The sequence below is a fragment of the Nicotiana tabacum genome, chromosome 18 (genome assembly GCF_000715075.1).
Source record: "Nicotiana tabacum cultivar K326 chromosome 18, ASM71507v2, whole genome shotgun sequence".
Classification (NCBI taxonomy): Eukaryota; Viridiplantae; Streptophyta; class Magnoliopsida; order Solanales; family Solanaceae; genus Nicotiana; species Nicotiana tabacum.
Genome location: NC_134097.1, coordinates 150,960,119 through 150,971,290, shown reverse-complemented (window position 1 = coordinate 150,971,290; position 11,172 = coordinate 150,960,119). Strand labels below are relative to the sequence as shown.

General features: G+C 32.7%; 1 protein-coding gene across 1 annotated transcript; it reads right to left on the bottom strand.

Annotated features, from left to right (window-relative positions):
* Positions 1-3,161: 3,161 nt before the first annotated feature.
* Positions 3,162-9,336, bottom strand: LOC107780751 (uncharacterized). Its single transcript, XM_016601331.2, has 12 exons — positions 8,470-9,336; positions 7,493-7,695; positions 7,204-7,401; positions 6,463-6,534; positions 5,894-5,989; positions 5,633-5,712; positions 5,396-5,471; positions 5,090-5,300; positions 4,694-4,815; positions 4,282-4,381; positions 4,120-4,209; positions 3,162-4,008 (listed from the first exon to the last, which is right to left on the bottom strand). The coding sequence occupies exons 1-12, from the start codon at positions 8,987-8,989 to the stop codon at positions 3,263-3,265; spliced, it is 2,514 nt and encodes an 837-aa protein (XP_016456817.1). The 5' UTR covers positions 8,990-9,336; the 3' UTR covers positions 3,162-3,262.
* Positions 9,337-11,172: the final 1,836 nt, after the last annotated feature.

The following is an 11,172-nucleotide window of genomic DNA, read 5'->3' as shown; positions in this document are numbered from 1 at the left end:
TATATGCTTGTTTGCTACTCACTTATTTTTTACTAATAAAATTAAATAATTAATTTTTATAACTATGTAGGATTTAATTATTAAATATTCATATAACAATACTTAGTTTGACAAATATTGTTGTTTCCTTATGTTATTTTCTTATGTTTGTTGACTAGAATTGGAGATAGTTTGTGTTTGAACTATCAACTTTTTGACGTATTTTTGGGTATAAGAGATACTTAAATGATTAATTTCTATAACTACTAGGATATTACGCTAAAGGGCACTACGTTTGACTTCGCTAAAAGGGCATTACATTACAAATACGAGCATTATATTAGGCCACAAGATACCATTATAGGGTACTAATTAATAATTTATCTAGTTTATTAGTCTTTTAGCAAATAAATAATCTAAACCGGATAAAAACAACAAATTAATTTAATCACAAAACAATCACGAAAATACATATACCACAGTAAAAAGTAACTAATTAATATTTTTTTAATAACTAATAACAATTTCTCTATTTTACTAATTTTTTAGCACACTAATACTATAGTCCGGATAAAAATAACAAAATAGTTAAATCACGAAACAATCATAAAATAACATAGAGCACATAAAAAATAACTAATATGCATTTTTTATACGAGTTTTAACAAAAACTAAGTCAGAATACCTCGATTTAAAGTATTTAGAAAATTAAAGATTTGGTTATTTGGAGCCGAAACAAGCAATTCACTCTGAGATAACGTCTTAGCTAGGATGTGGGACCTAGAATCTATACATTTTGTGGTATTGATGGGCTTCACTCGAGGTTTTTTTATTTAAAATGGGGTGGGGGATGGGGGGAGGGGCGTTTTTCGATTTTTTGTTTTTTTTTGGGGGGGGGGGGGGAGGGAGGGCGGGGGTTTTGTTTTGTGGGGAAGGGACGATCTTTATATATGTATGACACTCTATAGCGTCTTAATAAAGAGCGCTATACATTATATATCACCCCCTTTTAAAGGGCGCTATATTTAACTGGCCAAACGGCCGTTAAGGTATAGCGCTCTTTAAAAGGGCGTTATATATAAAAATGTCACTATATTTGTTTTCCACATATTTTGATTCTTTGAGTCCAAAAGAATCACATTTTTGTTCTGGACTCTTTTATATGCGATCGAATGCAAAAACTTTTTTCTTTCTTTAGTTTCCAACGCGCTATCCAGTTCATTGGAGCCCGACTATATTCAGATTAACGCCGCATAGTTTTATTTAGGAGGAGACGCCCCCTATCAAAGATTTTTCTATACCTAGAACTCAAACTCGAGACCTCTGGTTAAGAAAAGAGCAATCACATCCGTTATACCACAATGATAACTAATCTTAATTGTTTTGCTTGAGTGTTAAGTAAAAAACGAGAAAGAAAAATGTTCCCTTTTTACTCAATGATGTGGCTTAAGTGGTTCCTTCTCATCTGACTAAACAATGAGCGGATGAGTTATTTTTTTTTTGATAATGAAGACATATATTAAAAACGCATACTAAGAGTCATTACATAATTTATTATATATGGGAATTGTTCTAGGACGCGTAGTTCCTAGCTTTTTCCTTTCCAAAATAGAAATAACAAAAGTAGGAGGAATTAGATAAGTCATTAAGCTTCCAAGGATTTGGTAAGCTACTTCCATTCTTCGCCATTGAGTCAGCCGCCTGATTAGCCTCTCTGTATACATGTTGTAGTGGCGGATCTCCTGCTCTACTCATTAGGCATCTGCAATCATCAATTAAATATAGGAACAATTCTTATTATCAATTAAATTAATGAGTTTCTTACAATCCGTTTCGATGGTGAGGGGGAGGTAGTAGTCTATGGCTAAATTCAGTCCATGCAGTAATGCTAGTGTTTCCATGTATATATTAGTTGCATGTGAAATACTCATGTTAAACCCCAAAACCCATTCTCCATTGCCCCTTGCCTCCTATGCCGCCTTTGCCTGGATTTCCTAAACATGAGTCATCCACGTTGAGTTTATAGGTGTTTGGTTCCGGCGGTTTCCATTTAATGAGAATGGTGTCTTTAATTATAGGGGTTATATGATATTTGTACTATTGGGAAAATTGCTTTTTTTTTTTGCTTTTAGTTATGAATATTCATGTATTCTTATTTTATATGCTACATCACATAATATATGGGTTCATGCATAACTTATGTGGATATTAGTAAGCAGTGGAGTAAATTTTATGCGTGGTCATTCAACTTTGTGTTCAATATGCAAAAGTCACTTTTATTCATTTTGTTACGTAAAAATCATTCAACTTTGTGTTTATTACCCAAAAATCACTTTTCTTTCTTTTGTTACACAAACATTATTTTATTTTACTCTATTTATCACAAAAGTCATCTTGGCCAGATAAAAATCAATTATGTCCTTGACATTATAAATTCTCTCATTCATGTAATACCTTCTATATTATATACTACATAATATATTTTTACCTAGGTATTTTATTTATAATTAAAATAACTTTAATTTATTTATTATTTTTATAATATATCTATACATTTAATTTTTCCATGGCACTCAATTTGTTTAATCATATTCAAACATGAACATATTTTAAATATAAAAATGATAAAAAAAATTTATTTTTAATATTTATTTAAAATAGTAAAAACAAATTAGAAGTTTTAACGAACGTGGTATTCACGGTAATGTTACTGACAAATTTAATAATTCTACTCATATATCTTAAAAATAAAAAATAAAAAATATATAATGTACGAATATATTATAAAAATAATAAATAAAATAATATTAAGTTATTTCAATTATAAGTAAAATACCTAGGTAAAAGTATATTGTATATCATATAATATAGAAGGTATTATATAAATGAGAGGATTTATAATGCCAACGGCATAATAGACTTTTCAGGTGAAAGATTTGTAAAATCTGGTCAAAGTGATTATTATGATAACAAGAGCATAGTAAAATGATTTTTGTATAACAAAAGAAAGAAAAGTGACTTTTGGGTAATGAACACAAAGTTAAATAACTTTTACGTAACAAAGGAAAGAAAAACGACTTTTGAGTAATGAACACAAAGTTGTATGACCACTCATGAGATTTACTCGTAAGCGGCGATTATTTTTTCTTGTAATATAATCTACCAAACATTGAACAACTTATGCAAAATTTTATGCTGGGGTTGTATATGTTAAAACAGTAAACCAAACTGACAGCTTAGTGTTATTGTTATATGAAACAACTCTAGCCTCCCTTTACTAGAACTATGATTGAATGTTGAAATACACAGTATAAGATTCATCTCTAAAGCTAAGTAATGGTGCTAAAACAAAGTTTCTCATAGCCCCTTTTGCCACAAAACTAATAGGATGATACTGAGTAATCCCATTTCCCAACTTAAAACTTGCTGCTTGCTTGAATTCAGAATCTAAGGACTCTGAATTGCAGTTAAGTTTGACACTTGAAATGTCCTTGTAGTCCACACCACTATAGATGTAGCAACCATTTTGTGCATCAGATTCTAACGAAACTGTCCCGTCCTTCTCATCCAATCCAGCAACCAAACGGAACAAAGAACCATCGCCATCTGAGGATTGTGTGATATCGAGACTTTGTTCCTGCCCTTGATGATTTATGAACATTCCGGGAAAATCAAAGGGCTCTAACATGACTAGTTTCCCGACAAAATCTTGTGGTTCGGAAAGCTTGACAGATACTTTGTCATTTGCGATGAGTCTGAAGGTAGCACTGACAGCAGAGTCTGTTCCGGCTTCAGGGTACATCTCCATTTGAATCGAGTGATTCGTGCTTGTCAGAGCGAATGTTGCGTTATCAGATTCTTGTGCGAGAGATATTAAATGAGAATTATAGTCAGCTAGAACTGGAGTAATCAAATCTGAAAGAGAAGTGGCTGACTTTGTTTCGATGTCCCAATCACCACTAGAATGGCCAGCAAGAAGATATGGACCATAAAGAATTGCCTGTATCGATGCATACTCTGGCCGGTCATCTGAAGCACCATATACAAGAATTCATCAGCAGCTATACTATATGATCCCTTAGCTTTTGTGAATAGAACATATGTCATCGATGAGACAAAGAAACGTCTTAATTTTACTACCTTTAATGGCTTCTGTCCTAAGACTCATGGGCAGCTCGAGGGTGATTATGTCACCTGAGCCCCAACTCCGGGTTATCGTTAGGAAATTACCTGCGTCAAAAAGTCAGAAAATTATACAAAGGACATAATCTAGGTGAAAATTTGACGTGATAAAGTTCAGACCTGGAGAGGGTAGAGACAAATCCTCTCCGTTCAGTGATGCTTTTGCACTAGTTGAATCTGTCCAACTTGGTATTCTCAGATTCAATGTAGACGATGCACTCTGAAGGAAACAATTTCGAAAGAATGTAATAGTTTATGTTCCAATTGCAGTATTTTCAACAAAGGTAAAGGGTTAATGGGAACTTTGCAGAAAACACAACATTGTACCTAGTGCATACTATGGAAAAGTAATGAAGCTCCCAACGAAATGAGAGACGCAATTTGAGGTACTATTGCCAAATAAAGTTCACAACAAACGGAAAGATATCAAAGGGACAAAATAAGTTAGAACGCATACCCCCTTTGAGGAGACTGTAATTGTCACTCAAAGGCAATTATCCCACGAAACAACAGGTTCTACGCTCTGACTCACCAAAACTTGCCTGGACTTCCAATCAAGAGAGCTAGATATATACTGGATAATATAAAGGCCAGGAGAATTCCCTTTCTCTTCAAAATATACAGAATCTCCCAACTTGGAGAATGATTCAATTCCTACACAAGACAAAAAGGAAAACTACAAATTAAATCTGTTTACTTGTTTTATTAGTTATAGATCTACGAGGTAAAACTGGAATGTCAGAAATTTGACATTAGCATGTGAAGTAGCAGATATAAGGAATTTGTACTGCCACATTGTAAGAGATGCAAACGAAAAATGAGAGGAAGTTTTAACAAGGAATTTGAGATGTTTCTGAGAACTTAAAGAAGACATGTTCTTTGCCAGAGAAGAAGGGTGAAGGATCGGAGTGAATATTGATTTCAACACCTGTCCCATAGCAGCACCAAAAGTCATTAAACGGTGATCCCCATCCATGGTAGCTCCGAGCCTTGGAACCACCACGATGAAGTGGAAGCATATATATCATCACTCCAGGATCACTTCCTCTTTGGATGCTGAGTATGCCATTTGTTAACGCTCGCTCGTAATAATCAGCATATGCCATTTCTTTGGTCCATCTAAACAGGTGGCGCGAAACCTACAAATGTTTAGCATTTATGCATGAATAAACACATACGGCACTATATCCTCTCTTCCCCTAGGAGCGAAAATGAAACAACTTCATGCACACACCTTGAGCATATTATAGGTTGTACACGATTCCTCATTCTCCGTATTTAGTGTGCTCGCCAACCGCTTCGGATCGGACCTGCTCAGGTTGGTATAGAAGAGAAGGGGGGAAATAAAGAACTTTAAATGAAGCGAGCAAAAGAAAGGAGCACATTATATATTAACTTTGTGCATAATGTGCTTAATTGACAAATAATAGAACTGATTTATCAACAATTAGATTACATAGACTGTATTTACCAAAATTCATTGACTGATGTCCCTCCAGTTGCATAGCTGTGGGAAGAATTGACAATATCCATGAAAAATATCCCGATTTCCTAATTATGGATTTACGAACACAATGAAATGTTGTCAGAAACTCTTAATCAGGATTGACGTCAATAAATATATTCGCATCGTATTATGTTCTCAATGCCCTACATCACACCTTTTTGCGTAATTTATTCTCTAACAAGAATAACAAAAGGAAGATAGACTTCCAAAAGCAAAATAGTTTACCTTGTAAATTGGATCACCAGTAATCTCATAACGCAGTTGAGATCCAATAACAATTGGGATGTGCGTATTTGCATGAAAACCTGATATATCATCAGCCTAAAGGAAGAAAAAAAAAACATCAAATAATAAAGTTAATGTTGGTCACACATCCAACTGGTAGTAATCATGGATCATAGATAATCAGCCTAAACCCAAAGGAAAACAGACATTATATGATTAAAAGCCATATTTAGTTACATAAGTAACTATGGCGATAAAGAAGTATAAATCTCAAGGCAAGCAGCCAAAAACCCATTTTGTACTGCCACCCAGACGTACTACCTTTATGTTTGATACTCAGCTATCAACATACAAAAGCATGACTGATTTTGAACTTCTACAACAAGACAAGTTAAATGACTTTCCTGGAAAAAGGAATTTGATTCGTACTATATCTTGTGCCGATGAGGTGTTCCAATTAAAGTTAAGACAGCAATTAGTTGAATCATTGAAAGTAATCGAAAGTAGATACTAGTCGATATTTAGTCTGTTACAATGAATGAGAATTTGGAGAGAATAGGGATTTATACCTTGACAGCTAAGCGCCCTAAAAAGCATGGTTTGTCAAAAAGGTGAGCCAACAATAAGTGCTTTGAATCTCCCTGCAATAGCATTTATAGGACAATAAAAAACAGGATTATTCAAATAATAGTCAAGAGACAAGGCAGATAATACAGAACAATAATATATGCATATCTGCTCGGAAAGGCTGCATTTTGCAAAAGATAGCTTATATGAAATTATGCAATTTTACCTGATTTACTAAAGCACAATATATAACGATGGAGGTTGGACGGAATCACGAAATAGCAATGCAAAGGCAGAAAATGCAGATTCAGGCACCTAAATGGTGAAATCTACCACAATTTTTAACCGTATTCTGAAACACGGAAAAAATCATTGGCTTATCAAATTATCTATCGAGCCGTGAAAAAGATTTAACAAAAGACAAACAAATCCACTATCCGTTTTACGTTTGGTACTGCCCAAGGGGCGGGAACTGCCATTCTAACTCTTCTTGGGGGATTCCATCCACAAGCGCAAAGTTTATGGCTGACTGACATTGCCCATCACCATTTAGCTATTGCATTTATTTTTCTCCTTGCTGGTCATATGTATAGAACCAATTTCGGGATTGGGCATAGTATGAAAGATCTATCAAAGTTCACTGCACTCAATAGGTATTTTATTTATCTGTTGACAATAAATTAGTGAACTGAAACTATTATGATAGGAAAGGTTAGACTGTGTACTGGAAAAATTATACACACCGTTACTCTGTACAGCCTATAAAGAACATCATTCATGCCGCCAGTTTCTTCATTTAATGAATCCCAATGCCTTTCAATGGTGTATTTCGAAATCACAGTTTGCACCCGATTGTAGAAGTAATCAACCATCCACGTAGTCATTCTCAAAGCTTGATCATTGCCCGCTAAAGTATACTGATCCAAAAGACCTGCCAATATCTGTCAAAAGACCAATTTGAGTAAAACCACTCATTTAAGAGCAAAAAATATGTAAATAAGCAACAGTAATCGAATTCAAAAGCACATCCACCTTGTGAATCGTATAATATGGTGCCCAAACTGGTTCTATAGCTTCAAAGCGGTCAAATAGCTCAGACGGAAAAGCAGAAAGGTAACCTGTACCCATGTTTTCTTGGCAAGCAGATAGTGCAGAAACAACAGCAGACATTTTCTCTTCAAGACTGTCGTTGTGGGTGCTAGCCCACATCTGTGCTGTGGCACTAAGGTAATGACCTAAAAGTTACAAAAGAAGCAAAATGATACGAGTTTGTATAAAAATGATCAAAAAGGAACATATTCTGAAACATAACAAATAGTTGTTTCTCAAAGTAACATTAGGATATCTATCGAGTTTGATTCTTGAATCATGTAACAAAGATTATAACAGATTATACATTCAGGAGATCAACAAAAAGCGGCGACAATAACAACTCATATTCATGAAGTATTTAATGCATACAACAGCACAGATATGCAGCTTTAAACAGTAGGCAGTAAAATCAAATTGTTTGGAAAATTCTGTCCTAAGAGGCCATCTCAATTACATGAAAAGATATTTCGACTCTTCTTCTAATTCAACACTCTTCTTCTAATTCAACACGAAAATCACAAGTACTGCGAACAAACAAAATCCCATGCGTAAATATGCACATCATCAATTACAACACAACAACCACTACTACTACCATGCCTCAATCTCAAGTAAGTTGGTGTCGGATATATGAATCCTGGCTGATCATGTCATTCCATTAATGATCAACGCAAACCAATATTATATAAAACGTAAATTTTGCCTAAGTGAGCACGTCCCAATGATACATTTAGTATTGTGGGGATTTCATCATAAATTGACTAGTTTTATGCTGACTATCAACCTACTGCAACTCTCGCTCCATTATCCGGGCTTGGGATAGGCAATGTGAACAAGCTCATAAAGGTGGAATTCACATCATCTATTACAACTAATAAAAATAAGTCAAATGCTAAAAGATATAAAACAAAACTAACCGACAAAATGACCGCGAAGCTCTCCGTTTGGAGCCTCCCAACCTCCATATGGCTCACCAACAGTCTCAAGACCAGCTGTTTTCCTAAAACTCCAAACCAATCTATCAACATCCAACATCAACAAATACTCCAAATTAGTTTGTTGAGCAATTCCATACATTGAATTAGGCTCTAATCCCACATCATGAAGTGAAACTTCACTCAGTAAACCCTCAATTTCTTTCAATTCACCAGAATTCTTTATCTTTCTATACATCATAATCCAATTAAATTCTTCCTCCTCCCTTAAAATCTTCCTAGGAAGTAAATTAGACCAAGCTGAATCATCAGTAGGAGTCAAATGATAATGGCTAAAAATCTCATTTTTCAAGGTTTCATTATTTGAGGACAATAAATCATATCTAAAAGTGTGAGATGATAACTGAGTAAAAGTGTTAGTACACTCCTTACTCAAAACACACACAAATAACATAGAAAAAATCAGCACTTTTAACAACTTGAAGAAGATTAAAGATTTCATCTTTTTCAATGATCCCTTACCAAGAATTCTAAAGAAATGGAAAAAATTGAACCCCACCAAAAAAATGTAAAATTTTCCAAGAAAGACTCAATCTTTCTTGAATAGAAGAGGAAAAAACCAACCCCACCAATTTAATTCAATAAAAAATGCTGACAATGGAGCTAACCAAATACCAGAGTCTTGTTGAAATCAAGAATGGTTTCTTTTATTTAAGAAAATTTATCTGCTAACAAATACAATTACTTTTGGTAGCTAATAAAAGCAAAAACAACAGAATAGTGCAGGAATTAAATAAAACAAGAAAATGAGAACTCAGTGATAAAAATGACTAAACAACAAGTCTTGAAAAAGGGTCTTCAAACTGAACTTTTCAAAGTTATTAAATACTACTACTAGAGAGTGCAACCAAAAGTCAAGTACTAGAAAAGTGCTTAACCCCATAATCAAGAATCTTATCTGTTAAATAAAGCTTAATATACTCCCTGCGGTCCACAATAAATAAATTTTTTGTCGTTTTCAAATATTCACCTTTTAACATTAATTAATAATAAAATTGATCATATTAACCTTTAATATCTCTTCACATAAACAAGTCTAATACATACTCAAATACTATTTACTCCGAAGACAATTATAAAAAAAAATTAATTCATTCTTGAAATCTGAAAAAATCATATATTTTGGACAATAAAAAAAAATTAGTTATTGTGGATCGGATGGAGTACTATTTTAGCAATTAAAACAAGAAGACAAAAGTTAATAGTAACAAACTTGAGTTTTAGCAAATGGTTTCACTTTTACTAAAAATCAAATGTTCACGTCTATGACTTATAGACTTGATTTTTGTAGGTAATCAACGAGAAGTTTTATTGTGTGCCTCGTACCACTTTTTTGTCTTACAAATTTGTGGACCTAATTTAATACTTCTGAATTCATAAAAATCTAGGTCCACAGAATTATGAGACAAAAAAAATGTCTTATACAACTAGTGTCACTGTATGAGGCACAAAATAAAAAATTTCGGTAATCAATAAACACATGTGTTTATATAGGGATATAAAGATTGGTGTTTATAGCAAACCATATAGTTTACTATAGTTAAGCATAAAGCGAGCTAAAAAATTCATTTATTAACCACGTTAAGTGATAAGTAATGTTTATGCAAAGAGACACATTTTGTACATTTATCTATCTATATCTATTTATACTATATTAAAAGCACAAAGTCCCTTAACAAAATGACGTTCGCCTTTTTTATCCTTTAAAATTTAATTTTGCACTAGACAAAATAGTCATTTAAATCATTTTCCTAATATTTAGGATTTGAAAATTAATTGTTATATTTTATGTATTAAATCCTTCCTTATTTAAATTTGGTAGAAAATCCTAATATTTAGAACTTTAAAATCAAGTAAACTTTTACCTTATATCAATCACTTCCAAAAAAAAAAAAACAACTTAACATACGTTTACTACGTTTTCTCCCTATCCCTTCATTAACAACAGATACATTTCTACAATGAATTAATATTTACTTATTGGAACTTAAACTAACGGCTTTTTGTGTGTCAAGTACCACAAGTAATAATTTATTGAATAATCAATTAATTGTTTTTTATATTTAACTGTTTAAATGAATTAAAATTTCACGCATTAAAATCTTTCTTATTTGACTTATGCAGAAAGTCCTGCCATTTAGAATTTTAAAACTGTTAAGAGTTTACTTTATACAGATCTACGTTTATGAGTTTAAAATTAATTAAAAATTTACTTATTAAATATTTACTTATTTAAATTATGTAAAAAGTCCAAAACCTTTAAAAATATTAAGAGTTTACAGTATGTAAATCTTACATGTAAAAATTTATACTATATTAAAAGCACGAAGGCCCTTAGCGAAATGTGTTCGTCTTTTTTACCCTTTTAAAATTAGAGATCACACTAGATAAAAAAAAAATCATTTAATATCTCCCTAAGATTTAGGACCTTTAAATTAACTAAAAATTTTAAGAATTTAAAATCAACCATTATACGTTGATTTAATTGTCCAACGAGAATACATCCAAGTACCATATTCTATTTATCAATGCCATATAACCATATTTTGTTTACCAACGCCATATCTTTTAAGACAAGATAATTGCTTCTGTTGTCTTTTAATTTTGATACAAAGTTGGAAAGGT

What these genes read in the sequence shown, in the direction of transcription:
- LOC107780751 (XM_016601331.2), bottom strand. Translation starts at nt 8,989, where the DNA reads ATGAAATCTTTAATCTTCTTCAAGTTGTTAAAAGTGCTGATTTTTTCT. An exon ending in ACATCAGTCAATGAATTTTG is followed by an intron (nt 5,472 to 5,632) that starts GTAAATACAGTC and finishes CAACCTGAGCAG; the next exon opens with GTCCGATCCGAAGCGGTTGG. An exon ending in TAGGACAGAAGCCATTAAAG is followed by an intron (nt 4,009 to 4,119) that starts GTAGTAAAATTA and finishes ATGGTGCTTCAG; the next exon opens with ATGACCGGCCAGAGTATGCA.